Here is a 14,040-nt window from a genome sequence, read left to right on the forward strand (position 1 = left end):
AAATTAAAATCTGAAAAACACATTACTCTGAATAACTGAATATAAAGCTAGTAAGTAATTCTCTTGTTTTCGCAGAACTACTGCAGTGTGGTGGCAGAATTCCTGGAGGATCCACCAGGGATCCAGCCTCTGAAGTATAATCAAGGTAGTATTGCTCTAATACCAGTGAACATGCCACATGCATCTTTTACATAAACTTGGAAAATACCTATGTCGCACTTGTGATTTCAAATATGAGTGACCACAATGAAACACGGCAAGTGTTTATTTAGAAGCCCAGTCTCATGAACCTAATCCCTTGAAGCTTTTATCCTCTTAAGTAAATATACTAAAGAACAAAATTTTACACACCACCCTCGCCCCCATTCCAGCCTTCTATTATCTCCACATCAATTAAACAAACTCTTCTAACCCTAAGGAAGGAGAACAACACAGTCATTATAAATATGCACTTCTTTTCTAAGACCTGGATTTGGAGAGTCACACATTATATATGTGGGGCCAAATGAAAAGTTTGTTTAGTTTTTTCTGTACAATGCCTCTAGTAGAGCTTAGTTGTCTTTAACTTCATTCAAAATAATCGTTAGATTGTATTGTGACAGCTGTCATAACAGCATGCATTTTTTAAAAAATGTATCAAAATTGGTGAATTTTTTTGCAGCCATTTTAATCCTGAAGATGGAAGAAAACATGCAATTTTTTTTTATCATATTATGCTTTATTATTTCAAGAAAGGTAAAAACACAACTAAAATCCCCCCAAAAAGAGTTGTGCAGTGTTGGGAAAAGGTGCTGTGACTGATCAAACCTGTGTAAAGTGGCTTGCGAAGTTTCTTGGTACTACTAACATTGTGGCCAAATAATTCTTTGCTGTGGGGCTGTCTTATGCATTGGAAGATGTTTAACAGCAGCACTGGCCTCTATCTACCAATAGCAGGAGATACCCCACATACTAAAAATATCCAAATCAATAAAGTTATCAGTGTACCTGAAAATTGTGTCTTTTATTTTGCAGAAAAATGTACACAGACTTTTTTACCAACCCAACTTTTTATAATGCAGGACAAGCTTAACCATTCTGTGCTTCAGCACTCACACCTCAACAAGTTGTTTTGAATACTCAATGAGAATATATGTGAAGTACTTAATACTGTGTCTGCAATAGAGTGTACACGCGGTAACTGTTAGCTATTATAATTACTGTAATGAGTCCACTTAACAACACACTCAGCAGCTCCATTTCTGTCATCCATATGGGAACTGCCCCACTTCCATGTTCAGAGTTGAAATAAGCATTAAAACACTGGGAAGGATAGGCTGTGTATCACACAAAAAGGGTCAATGAGTTGCATGTGCAACAGACTTTTATTACTTCCTATACCTACCATTTAACTCTTCAGAAAAACTATTTGAGAAAAAGGTACTGGAAACAAATCCCCTCCTACTAGAAGAGATGCTGTAAGTTCACCAAGTAACTTATCATACATAACTGAGAAAGATTAGTGATAAAAACGTTAAGCTGGACAGAAAGCTGAGAAGAAAAAGCATAAAATATGGACAGGAGTGGGCAAACCAGAACCTTTCTGGTGGAAAAGGACATATGATCCACCACAGGCATTAAAGAAAAGTAGTACATATTCTAATATTAAACAAGAGTACATGAAAGAGCTCTGTTCAACAGTGAGACTATACTGTGCCTACACCACCATGTTATCATCCTGATTTAATGGCCTCATACCCAGATGCTTATAATGATGAACTATAATGATTTTTTTTAATGGGATCTTAATGCTAATGAGAAATGTTAATGACAAGCTACATTTTAACCTGTTAGCCACAATTAGCCATGTAAGTAATAGCCTTATTTTGGTGCTGGTAACGGTATATATTTAAAGTTCAAGGGGGTGGGGTGAGAGAATAGGGGTAGCTTAACTTTTGTTGTGCAAAGATACCAAGAGTAAAAATAAGAAGCCTATAAAAATATAAATAGTATTCTTGAAGTTGCTTAGATTCAAACTGAATATTTATTTAAAAAAAAATCACAACATTGTATGAGACATGCCATCACACAGCAAGGGTGATCAGATGTAAAAAAGAGAAAAGAAAAAAAGAAAAAAGAAAAAAAAATCACAACATTCTAAATTAAAATTTACATTATGTATAAAGTGAATTAAGCCGTATCCTTACCATTTTATAATATTTTTTTTTTTCAAATAGTCTATTACTACAGTCCTCAATTTATAAGAGGCTTAAACTGAAAGAGACTCCCTCCTAAAAGCCCTCTGAATGTAATTAGTACAAATTTGGATTTGGAAAAGAATTAAACAACAACAATAACAACTGAATCAAACTAATCAAAAAACCCCACAAACTTATAAAAGTGAAACAAAAGAGGACAAAAAGTTTGATGATAAACATCTGGTATATTTCTGTCCCCTCTCTTCCAATATAATTGGTATAAAAAGTAATTTATCTCCAAATAGACCTGTAAGATACATAAACGCATTTCAGGGCTAGGAAGTGCCACTCTACCTGCAGCTCCTTGGGGAGTTTCGTCTGTCCTTGCAGCTGAAGAATTGACTGTCTCCTGGTTGCTCTCAGGGTCAGCCATTTTCTCCTGTCGACGAGCTTCAGCTGCTCCTCTTTTGCCCAGGCCAGAGCCTCGCCGACTACAACAGAAAAATGCCATCATTGGCAGCACTACCAGTGACCAGGAGCAATGAACACACAGGACAAAGCTCCAATGCATAGAGCACAAAGCCAGTTTCTTCTTAAATACAAATTGTTGCAGAAAATCTCGATGGGTAACAACCAAGACTCTGTATATTTAAAATTCTTCCAAGTTATATTGCCTTTACAATACAAGCTTTTGTGTTCCTATGAGCTGTTATCATTCTTACAGAAAGATGTAATTTTTAAACACTTCCAACTAAATGAGAAGGTGACTCCTTCTACAAAGACAAATCAACTCATTTACAATAGAAACTACTTCCAGGGTAAATAGTGGATCAATATACAAACTTTCAGATTGATACCAGACAAAAGGGGGAAGGGGAGGAGAAGGTAGAGAAGATGCAAAACATTCCTATCACCCAAGTTTCAGATTCCATAGATCAAAAAATAAACTATCCTAATAATGGACAACAGCTCCATCCTGTAAAATAAAGAATTAAAGATTTCATACTTACAAATAAACACACATGAAATTTGGGAAGACACTTGTTTAGGATTAAGGCGCAGTATAAGATATTGAAAAAACAATTATCAGTCATTTTCCATTAAGCAAATAATATTTTATTAATGATGACTTTTTTTCTATTTTGACAGAAAATGAGGTGGAAACAAAAGACTTTCCAAATTACTACAGGTTAATACGGTTTAAATAGCAGTTGCCCAAATACCTTAGGAAATGCAGAAACCTACTGCTAAAGAAATGTTTCACACTAAAGTCAAGCTACAGTGAAATTAGATGCTCCCTAGTAAAGAACAAGAAAGAGGCAGACATGTAAGTTAGGCTCTAAATTACCAAGAATATGAGAAGAGTTTGTTCTTCCAATTAGTAAAAACATCCATCCTAAACAGGAACTTATTTAATCTTTCCTTCATAGTTAAACAGCTCATTCCAAACACAATTTGCCAAGCTACAAATGAGTGGGATTCAAATTAATTCATTTATTTAACATTTAATTTGCACCAAGCACATGATACACACTGCTAAACATTTTGGTTGCTGCCCTCAAAGAGCATTAGTCTAAACACAGAAAAGACACAGCTGTAGTGAACTATAAAATCAATTGGTTGAGGAATCTAAACTGATTCCAAAAAATAACCCAAATCTGTTTAAAGATGGTCATTAGAGATTTATTTGGTAAATGGAACTCCAAAAACAATCAATGTCCACTATTTGGCAACAACGCGAAAAATAATGTAGCAACAACAAAAAAGGTAAAGGATAAAAAAGTGTTACAAAATACTAGTATAATTAAAACTTAGCAAAAACATGTAAATGAATATTGGGGAAGAATTCATGAAAATAATAATAGTTCTGTTAAAATAAATTTGTGCCCTGGCTGGTGTGGTTTAGTGAACTGAGCATTGGCCTGTGAACTGAAAGGTCCCAGTCAGGGCGCATGCCTGGGTTGCGGGCCAGGTCCCCGGCTGGGGGCATGCGAGATGCAAGTACTCTCCCACAGTGCTGTTTTTCTCCCTCTCTTTCTCCCTTCCTTCCCATCTCTCTAAAAGTAAATAAAATCTTAAAAAAAATAAATAAGTTTCCTTATTTAATATTCAAGTGAAAAAAACTGTTTAAACTTACCAAGTTAATGATTTTGATGGAAGCTGAACATAGATATGAACTAATCATAAACTGAAAAAGCCTGAATCATTACCTGGCACTAGCACAGGAGCCCGTGGTCTTTTGGCGTGTGCTCCGCCTCAAACTGGGGAGCTCAGCAGGTGGGGATTCACTGCGCTTTTTGGTAGATTTTCTTAAACCTATACGTGGGAAATGCAAAAGTAAAATATTAGAAAGAGAAGTTATCTTAAAAACCACAAAATTCTTCAGGTCATCATCCCGGTCCAAAGCCCACAGATTCTTCCCAAGGCCTCTTTAGCAGTCTGCTAGGTTTACTTCCAGAGTTTGCCTTTACTTAGCGTCGTCATACTAGAGAAGTTACTGTGGTATGTGGCATTCACATTCAGGATATTATCTTTTCACTTTGTCCCAGCCTTGACCATGCACGACAGTCCCTCTTCTCTCAAACTATCCCGTCTAGAAGTTCCTACTACTTACTACATCTGTACTCTTTCAATACTTTTCTCCACTAACTAAAGCCTACAAATTTGGGGGGGAGTATATACTATGTATTTGAGAACTTTACTAAATACCATTTACCACTTTATTACATTATCTTCACACTATCCCATTTCACCTAGTTTACATATGGCTCACATTAAGGCTGTTGAGAGAACAAAAGGCTTTCTTTTCTTTACACCATACCTCATCAGCAAGGAATATATAAACTTAAGGTTATCACGGAATGTCCAATTTATAGAATATTGTATAACTAGGGGGAAAAGTCAATCAAGCATACTTTACTTATTTTTCTGGAAGTTAAATACTTTTACAGAGGTAACAAATTCTAGAAATGTACAGCACTTAAGTAAAGTTTATTACTATTTTATGAACAATGGATAAGCCATCAGAGCATCCATTTACCCTACTCCCAACAATGTTATCATATATGATGATATTCTGGACAGTGTGCTGTATCTAAACAAAGACCTCCAACACTAAATGGCCTGAAAAGTCGATAAGCGTACTTCCATTAGAACTGTGCAATCATCTTTAATAGATGTTAACTTTTCAGACTAATTATACATGAACAATTACCCAGATACCAGGATGCTTTAATTTTTGACCACTTCACTGATTTAAAGTGGAGAGACAATAATTCTTTACTCTTGATTTTGTTAAAAACACCAAGAAAGAGTCTAGGAAAGAGGTGGTAAAGAGAATTCTAGATCTTCTTGACCTTTTAGACTCTTAATTTAAAACTTCATTCAAATTTTGGGGTGGTACTTAAACCATATATAATGGAAGTTGTTAAATGAAAACCAAGTTATTAGAAGAATCTTTAGTAACAAAACAAACTATAAAGACCAAATTTATGTTCAGACAGGCATCACCATTTAAAAATCTAAACCATACCTTTAGCCCCCACCCCCAACACCAAAAATGGCTTTTGTGATAGATGATCTACACTCCTCAAACTCCATAAAAATAAAAGAGTAAAACTTTCAGTGGGTAAAGAAGATCGGCCTAAGGGATTAAGGTTAAATTTTATTTTTAGGTTGATTTGCAATATAGCGTATCACCAGAATCATCTGATGTGATCAGAAATCTCTGCCTGATATCCTACACTATTTTATCTTTGTCCAGTAATCTTCACTGGATATGACATTTGAACAGATTATAAAGGTATCTTAATACATTCAGATATTTAGAATCACTATTTTTGAATGTTTAAAAAGTTCAGAAATTATTTTTAATATTTCAGAAGAGATTAAATTATACCTATCGATTGTGTGACTAAGTTGTAATAGACTAAAAAATGTACAATTTAGGGAGAGAAAAGAACATGAGTGCATATTACAGTTAAACACTGCCATAACCAAAGTGCTTTCTTTATAAAGCACCTAAAAACCCTTGAATTACACTAACATGGCTCACATGTAATACTAAAGTGTCCTTACACATACCATGATACAGTAATGGACAACAGCACAAATTTTTACATCTATTCAGTGACATTCAAAATAAAATACTCAACTTAATGGATTGTGGAATACTGCTCTATTGCTAATTTGAGGTTGACAGTATACTTTTTAGCCAAACTTCTTGACATTTCACTACTCATGACCTATTTTATTTTAAAATTTCGTGTTTAACTTTCTTTTAAACAACTTAAATATTTCAATATAATAAAAGGCACTTGTTTTAAGTGTACGGGTTCAATGAGTTTGACTAATGTGTTCACCCATGCAAAGACTACCACAATCAAGTCACGAAACATTTCCATTCCTCTAAAAAGCTCCTTCATGCCCCTTGCAGTTAAATCTCCCCAACACATCAGGCCTTGGCAACCAACACTTTCCTATTTTGCTGCTACTGCCTACTGAAAAATTTCATATGAATGAAATCAAGTTTTTTGGAAATAAACTAATGTTGTTGTCCATGTTAGTCCATTCCTTTTTACTGTGGAATGGGTATGGTATGGTATTTTTACCATACTCTTTATCTATACTTGGATAAAGTATGGTAACTCTTTATCCATACTTGGTGTTAAACTTAAATAGAACTGTGCTAAGTTTCAGAGAAATAAGGTAGAGAAGAACCAAACAACAGAGTGGAACAGAAAAATACTTACAATTTGTCATAATCATACCACAATATAAAATGACTGTTAGACTAATTGACTGTAACACCACCTAGCCTGATAAACTAGGAGAGATAACCCCAAACATTTTATTGTCTGTCTCAAAGGCAATCCCATGGTAAAGGATCTGCTACAGATAATGAATGCTCTCTAGTGGAAGAGATGTATCACTATTTGTAACATTACCTGAGTCCAGAATAACAGACAAAACTTGCTTCTACATACTCTGCTACAAAAACCAGAACAGGAGAACCACTCATATATTGTTAAGATTGGTAGAAACTTATCAGGACATCTAAACAAATCAAGTGAATTCTTTCTTAGAAGAGCTATATAAATTCTGGGGAAAAGGAAAGTTGACGTTAAAAGAGTTTGGTAAATCAAGTACTTCCTAGAAAGTGGGAATACTTTAACTTTCTTTTTTGGCCGTTCAGCAAATTGATGATGCTAGAATATACTATCCAAGTTTTAACAGGATATGGAGTTTTTCAAAAAAGCATTTTCAGGTATAAAGTTGATAATTCTTATTTTTCAGACACAAAAATATTAACTGACTTGCTTAGAGGTGGCATAACTACACAATTCCTAAGCTTATTCTAAAGAGCAGTATACTGTGTGTTCAATATATTTCTGACAAAGTGTTAAAATTTTGCTTTACTGGTTCATTTACAAACCTTTAAGCAATATATTTGTATAGCAAAAAAAAATATTTTTTTTAAACTATACAATACAGTATTTTTGTAGAATTAAAACATGCTTTCTTTATTCTACCAGTCAAATAAGGAGTATTTTAATAGAAGAGGAGTCGAGTTAAATATAAACCTACAACCTACTGAAAACCAATTACAACACATGTGCATGGGAACACACATACCCCCTTTTCTCCAGGTGCTGTAAATGCAGCAAACCTGTATTTATCATTTATGTTTCAGATGCCATTCTGAAAAGCAACCAGAGTATCACTGGTCAGATTAATATATTCTGACCGAGAAATGGGCCTTTGTGTAATGAAGTGAAATATACATGTAGACATACTACTTTTATCAAAGCTCCTTGACCTATTTATATTGGTGTATGAATACACAAATCTATTCCTACAAATGTATTCATATAATCTTTATTCCTTTGGATAATGGCAGAACAGGCAGTTAGTATTATTCTTTTTAAAGTCCTAATTGATATTTTCTTCTACAGTAAGTATGGCTTACTCCTTTTTTCCTTTTGAAGAAGTACTGTATTTTGCCATGTATAATGTGCACTTTTTTTGCCCAAATCTTTGAGGGAAAATAAAGCTGCACATTCTACATGGGTGTAATGATTACATACCATGGGTATAATAATCCCATGTATAATGCACACAAAAACGTGAGTGTACATTACACAAGGGAGCGCATTATGCCTGCTGAAATACGGTATTCTTAACCCCAAACTGATTTGCTTGAAATCTAGGGCTTCATCTTTTTAAAAGAAAAGATTCCTTTTGCTAAGTATGACATTTGAAATGTAAAGTAACTAAACCTCTCACATATCCAACTGTAAACTTGGATTTTTAAATATAAACATTTTAAAAATTTCAACATATTGCAGGCCTTACATATTTTACCTTCTGGACCCTTAAAAATAGTTAAGATGTTCTTGGGTACCTCCTGCTGCTTGTAATTGATTTTCCTTTTTTACTTGGAATTTTAAAAAAGCATTTCTCATTACATTATGAAACTGTGAAATGATTTCAATTTTGTCATTTGCAGAAGAAATGAGCAGTAGTAACATGACCTAATTTTACTAGGTCACCAAAAGTGGGGGGAAAAATCCATTCCTTGGAAAGGTAAGGTTTCCACTCTTGACTGTGTTACTTTAAAAGTAGCAATATACAACTGGGCCATACATATTCACAGTCATGCTTTTATTCTCCTTTTAATTCTTACATGACCTGTTATAGGTATGCTAATCTTTGATATGATATATACACATATATCAGACCTATTACAATGTCCTACAATGAAAATATAGTGCCCCCATGATAAAGTATTAGCAATGCAATAATTAAGTAAACTTTTCAATTTCCTTAAGATTCCTTATGTCCTTCTCTTGTATTAGGAGTCAAAGTAAACATGAATATCAATGTATTTTATGAAGTTGCTTAAAAATCAAGCAGAAGTGTGGGGTGGGGAGAATCAACCTAACACCTTTGTTCAGCGAATAATGACATCATTCAAATACATGAATGTTTTTATTCTCCAACTTATACATTTACTTTGAAGTAACATTAAAAAATGATCAAGTAGACATCTGCTGCATTATGCCCCGCCAACACTTTTTCTGAGTCCCCTACCTCTTTTTTTTTTTTTTAAATCCTCTGAGGAGATTATCTCTTACCCTTTCTCCACATGATACTGATGAAACTGTCATTCACAGTATACTCCAACTGGCCAGACTATTTCAACCATCTCCAATCACAATTCTACAACCACCATCCCCTCTCCCCTCCACCAGTGATTCATTTATGGAAAGGCAGGCATCTGACTCAAGGAGATATAAGGGACTTTCTTACAGGCTGATGTCTTCTTTGTGGGGTACAGAAATGAGGAGATCGTAAGTCACAAGGCTTGGGACAAATAGGCCCATCTTCATTTAAGCTCCTGAATCCAGCCAAGCCTGAATCTCTTGGCTTTACCAGTCATGTGACCTGATTTCCATTTAATTTTGACTATCCATCACATAAACCCAAATCTTCTGACTGTAAGTCATTATTAAAATTTTTATTCTAGAGTAGGTGTCAACAAACTTTATACTACGGACCAAATCCAGCTGGTAGCCTATTTTTTTGTACAGCTCACAAACTAAAAATTGTTTTTACATTTTTAATGAGTTATAATAAAAGAAGATGTGACAAAAACTGTACATTGTCAGTAAAGACTAGTATTTACTACATGGCCCTTTACAAAAAATGTTTAATGACCCGGACTTTGAAGAGAAAAAGACTAGTCTAAGCACTCACCTAAATTTTAAAGATCAGTCGAAAATTAAACAAAACTTCTCCAAAACAAAAAAAAATAAAGAAACCCCTTTATGTTTTAGAAGGAAAAAACAAATACCTGAACTAAACAATATCTTAGTAATAAAAGTTTCAGTACTAATTTTTCTAGAATATTAGGTACCTTAATTTTTACTTATTTTTGTCATATTCCTACAGACAATAAATGGAGTAGAAAAACCAATACAAATAAGGTACACAAACCAATACCTTAAACAAGTGTAAATATCCAGAAAAACCACTATCCAGAAACTTCAATGATATATGCAGATGTCAAGGATGACTGTGACTGACCTTTCTCAATTTTTTTAAATTAAAAAGTGCTAACAATTACATTATTTATTTACATGTCAAATCTATTTCAAAGGGTTTTCAGAAACACTCTTTTCTTCACAAAAGGAAGGAAAAGAGCACCAAATAACATGACGATTAGCACACACAAGGAGTTCAATTTACAATCATTTAATAGGTCATTTGGCTACTGGAAGAATTGGACCTAATAAGGACAATCAATTAACAATAGGTATATTCTCAGTAACTAGCTCCTGATTCCTTCAGCCAGCACAGAATCATGAGAAGGTGATGTGCCTTGGTATTGTTTTGTGTCTATTTTGAAGTTTATACATCTTTATTAATGGCTACTTTGCTAAAATAAATTCATAAAAAGTAATCTATCACATAAAGTTTACAGATGTTTAATTTACAATTACTCAGTAGCAATAAAAGATGAGTTTTGCAGATGACAGTGAGCTAAATCCCAAATTCTTATTTCCTAGTCAGAGCACAATTTCACACAGAGTTGGCAATATGAATTTAAAACGTTATAAATTTGCAGAAACATTCACCTAAGCACTGTTATTTTTGATAATGAGAAATTAGAAAAGAGCTGAATCTCCATAAATAAGGAATGCTTCAATAAACATCTGTATGAAAATAAAAAACTGCAGGAACAGTGTTACTTAATGAGAATGTGAATAAATTGGCATTTTTACACTGCTAGTGGGAATGTAAATTCATGTACTCCTAGGGTCAATTTAAAACAGACAAAAATATTTAAAACAAACATGAGTGATCTAACAGGAAATGATGTAAGTACAAAGCTATCATCAGTTAAAAAAATTAGAATATAAATGCCATTAGTAGGAAATGGGATAAATTAAGGTGTGTATATATATGTGTGTGTGTGTGTGTGTATATATATATATATATGTATATATATATATAAAACTATTAAAATTGACAGAATTCACAGTTGCTTTTTAAAGGAAAAACATCTAAAAATAAAGTTTAGGCAGATAAAAAGCACTATGATTTCTTCCTATCTAAAACATGGATATCACCTCATTCTGTCACCGTGAGGATGAAATTCAATGTAAGTGTCTAGTATGGGGCCTTGCTTGTAACAGACCCACAGAAGCCAATGCCTACTGTCACATAGAACAAGCTCCTACTTTTGAAATAGTAGGTGCATATACAGAGAAAAGTGTCTGCCTTCTGGGTAAAGATAGAAGACAACAAAAGCATTCAATTCTGACCTCTCATGGAACTCCACTAAAACAGCATTAAAAGAATCGGAAGCAAAAATCTACCAGGATGGGAAGAATGGAAAAGACTATTACCACAACACAGTTTTAGAAGATGAAAAGCAGAAATCCCAGTGCTAACTGCTCTGGAAAGTCCAGAAATCTGAAGGTGGAAAACTGAGGTAAACTATCAATTAGAATGATACTCAGAATCTCACAAAGGTTCAGGAATTGATGGTACCAGGTACCTCTGGACAGACTTTGTAGTTAAAACTGAGGGCTGTCTGAAAGGCTGTTACTGAAGCAGTCAGACCCTAGATCCCATCCCTCACGTGCACAGCTGTGTAACTGTCCCTCTCCTGAGGGAACAAAGCACAAGACCTTTATTCTTTAGAAAGCACAAAATAAAGAAATTCTCAAAGTACACAGATGAAAATAGATACACCATACCACCAATGGGGGGAGGGGGAAGGGGGGAGGAGTCTTTGAACAACACAATAAATGACACCTGGCCCCTCTCTGTGGTCTCTTCTCTGACTCAGCCCCCAGAGCTCAAGCAGTGAGACCTTCATCTCCAGGCAGGAGCCTGAAAGAATCTACCCTGTGTAAAGAAAAAACCCCTAAAAATAATGACAGAGATTTCGTAATGAATAGCCCAACCAGTTCAGTAGATAATGAGTCTCAGTCAAATGTCATCTACATGCTCAGAGCTTACAAATTAGATTTTTGGTGCCCCTACACTGAGTCTGAGAAATCCACCAGAAACTACCAGAATCTGAGAAAAATTCTTAGTATGAAGGTAAAAAACAAAACAAACCTAACCTATCCCAAACACACACACAGACACACACACACACACACACACAAAGGACTGTATAACAAAGAAAAACTCCCATAATGTCCTCAAAAAAAAAAAAAAAATGCATCCATAACAAAAAAAGAAATGCATCCATAATAAAAATTAACCTCTTGAAAATAAAAACAAATAGCAAACATGAAGATACCTACCGGAAAGAACAAAAAGGAAAACGGTAATAAAAAGTTAAGGTCAGAACTTTCCAAGAGAACGATCACCAAAAATTATAATACACTATTGTAGTTTTAAGGCTGAAAGTCCTGAGTCTTGGGGAATGTCCCAAGACCCAAAGGAAACCAGGACTCCTGGTCACCCTAACAAGGAATGAAAACAAACCCACAGCTATGACAAAATTGTGACAATTCTAAATAATGGAGGTAAAGATCTCCAAGCATCCAGAAAAACGAGTTACATATACAACACATCAGAAATCAGAATGTCTGTAGTTATCAAAAGCTAAAAGATAATGTAATTCTTCCAAGTTCTGAATAAAAATTATTTATGACCTAGAGCCCTATATTCAATTGGTCAAACAAGTATCAAGGGTATTTATATTCAGACATTTAAACATCTGAAAATAGTCAAAAGCTTTTTAAATTCTCAAAAGCACTTCTTTTTAGAAAGCAAGTGAAAGATAATGTTCCATCGTAGAAAAATGATGTCGATTCTGTAAACAGGAAGACTGAAGAAACCAGGCATAAAAGAGCAGACATCCAGAGGCCCCTTTTTTTCCCCCAGGAAACTGAAACAAATGTATGGGGACAGCTTGAGAAAAGATTTAGACAGTTAGCAGCAGAGTCTGGAGTTGAGTAATAGGTTCCCAAAAAAGGATGACGACAACAAAAAAATAATTATTAATTTCAGGAAAAACAATGTGTATGAAAGAAAAGTTCCTATGTGGCTCTATGTGGCTCTGTAAATAGCATTTATGTAACCATTCTAATACTGAGCACCAATTATAACTGGGAAAATGAGAAGTTTGTACAGTATGCATTTGGTGGACAAAGAGGTGGGGTAAATCTTCTATAAAAAACATGTAATAGTGCTCAACAAGAGTGTAGTGATCAACAAGTATACATCTCAATACATAATTTAAAGCCACTAAAATAAGTACCAAAATAATCAGCTATAAGGAAGGGCAATATGGCAGGAAGGCTGTTTTTTTAAAAATAGATTTTATATAACACTTTAAACTGCATTTAAGAATTAATAAATATAAAGAAAAAAACTTATCAGGATACACACACAAGGAGAAAAGTCATCCTCAGTGATCAAATTGGGTGATTTTGCATTTTTCTTCTTTGTACATTTTGGTTTTGTCTAGATTTTTTTTTTTAAATAACAAACATTTTTATAATCAAAATTGTGCAAAATATTACAGAATACAGAAACTCAATTTTCATTAATTTACATGCAAGTTTAGTAAAATGTAGTTTGTCTAAATCCTTATTCTAACCTGGCATACGTAACTAACCTTTAAAAAAAATGGGCAACCCATTTTTTAAATTTTAATATGTATTTTAGGAATTGTTGATAATTTTTCAGAGCAGTTGCAATGATGTTAACAGCCTGCCTTATAATATAGAAAACTTTTAATACCCAACCCTGTCCCTTCAAGCTCCTCACCCAACACCTCAGGACACTAAAAGATAATTCAACTTTGTAAACTCAGTAGAGATAACCCTACAAG

The 14,040-nt window shown here is 34.2% G+C and overlaps 1 protein-coding gene across 22 annotated transcripts in view; it reads right to left on the minus strand.

Moving 5' to 3' along the window:
- Positions 1-14,040, minus strand: part of TRIP12 (thyroid hormone receptor interactor 12) — a 134,245-nt gene that overhangs the window by 64,320 nt on the left and 55,885 nt on the right. For all 22 annotated transcript variants that reach the window (XM_024563805.4, XM_024563820.3, XM_024563821.3 and 19 more), the window contains 2 exons: positions 4,388-4,493; positions 2,532-2,668 (listed from right to left, as the gene is read on the minus strand). In XM_024563805.4, coding sequence (XP_024419573.1) covers positions 2,532-2,668; positions 4,388-4,493 — 243 coding nt within the window. The remainder of the gene's footprint in view (positions 1-2,531; positions 2,669-4,387; positions 4,494-14,040) is intronic.

Source organism: Desmodus rotundus, chromosome 2 (assembly GCF_022682495.2).
Source record: "Desmodus rotundus isolate HL8 chromosome 2, HLdesRot8A.1, whole genome shotgun sequence".
NCBI lineage: Eukaryota > Metazoa > Chordata > Mammalia > Chiroptera > Phyllostomidae > Desmodus > Desmodus rotundus.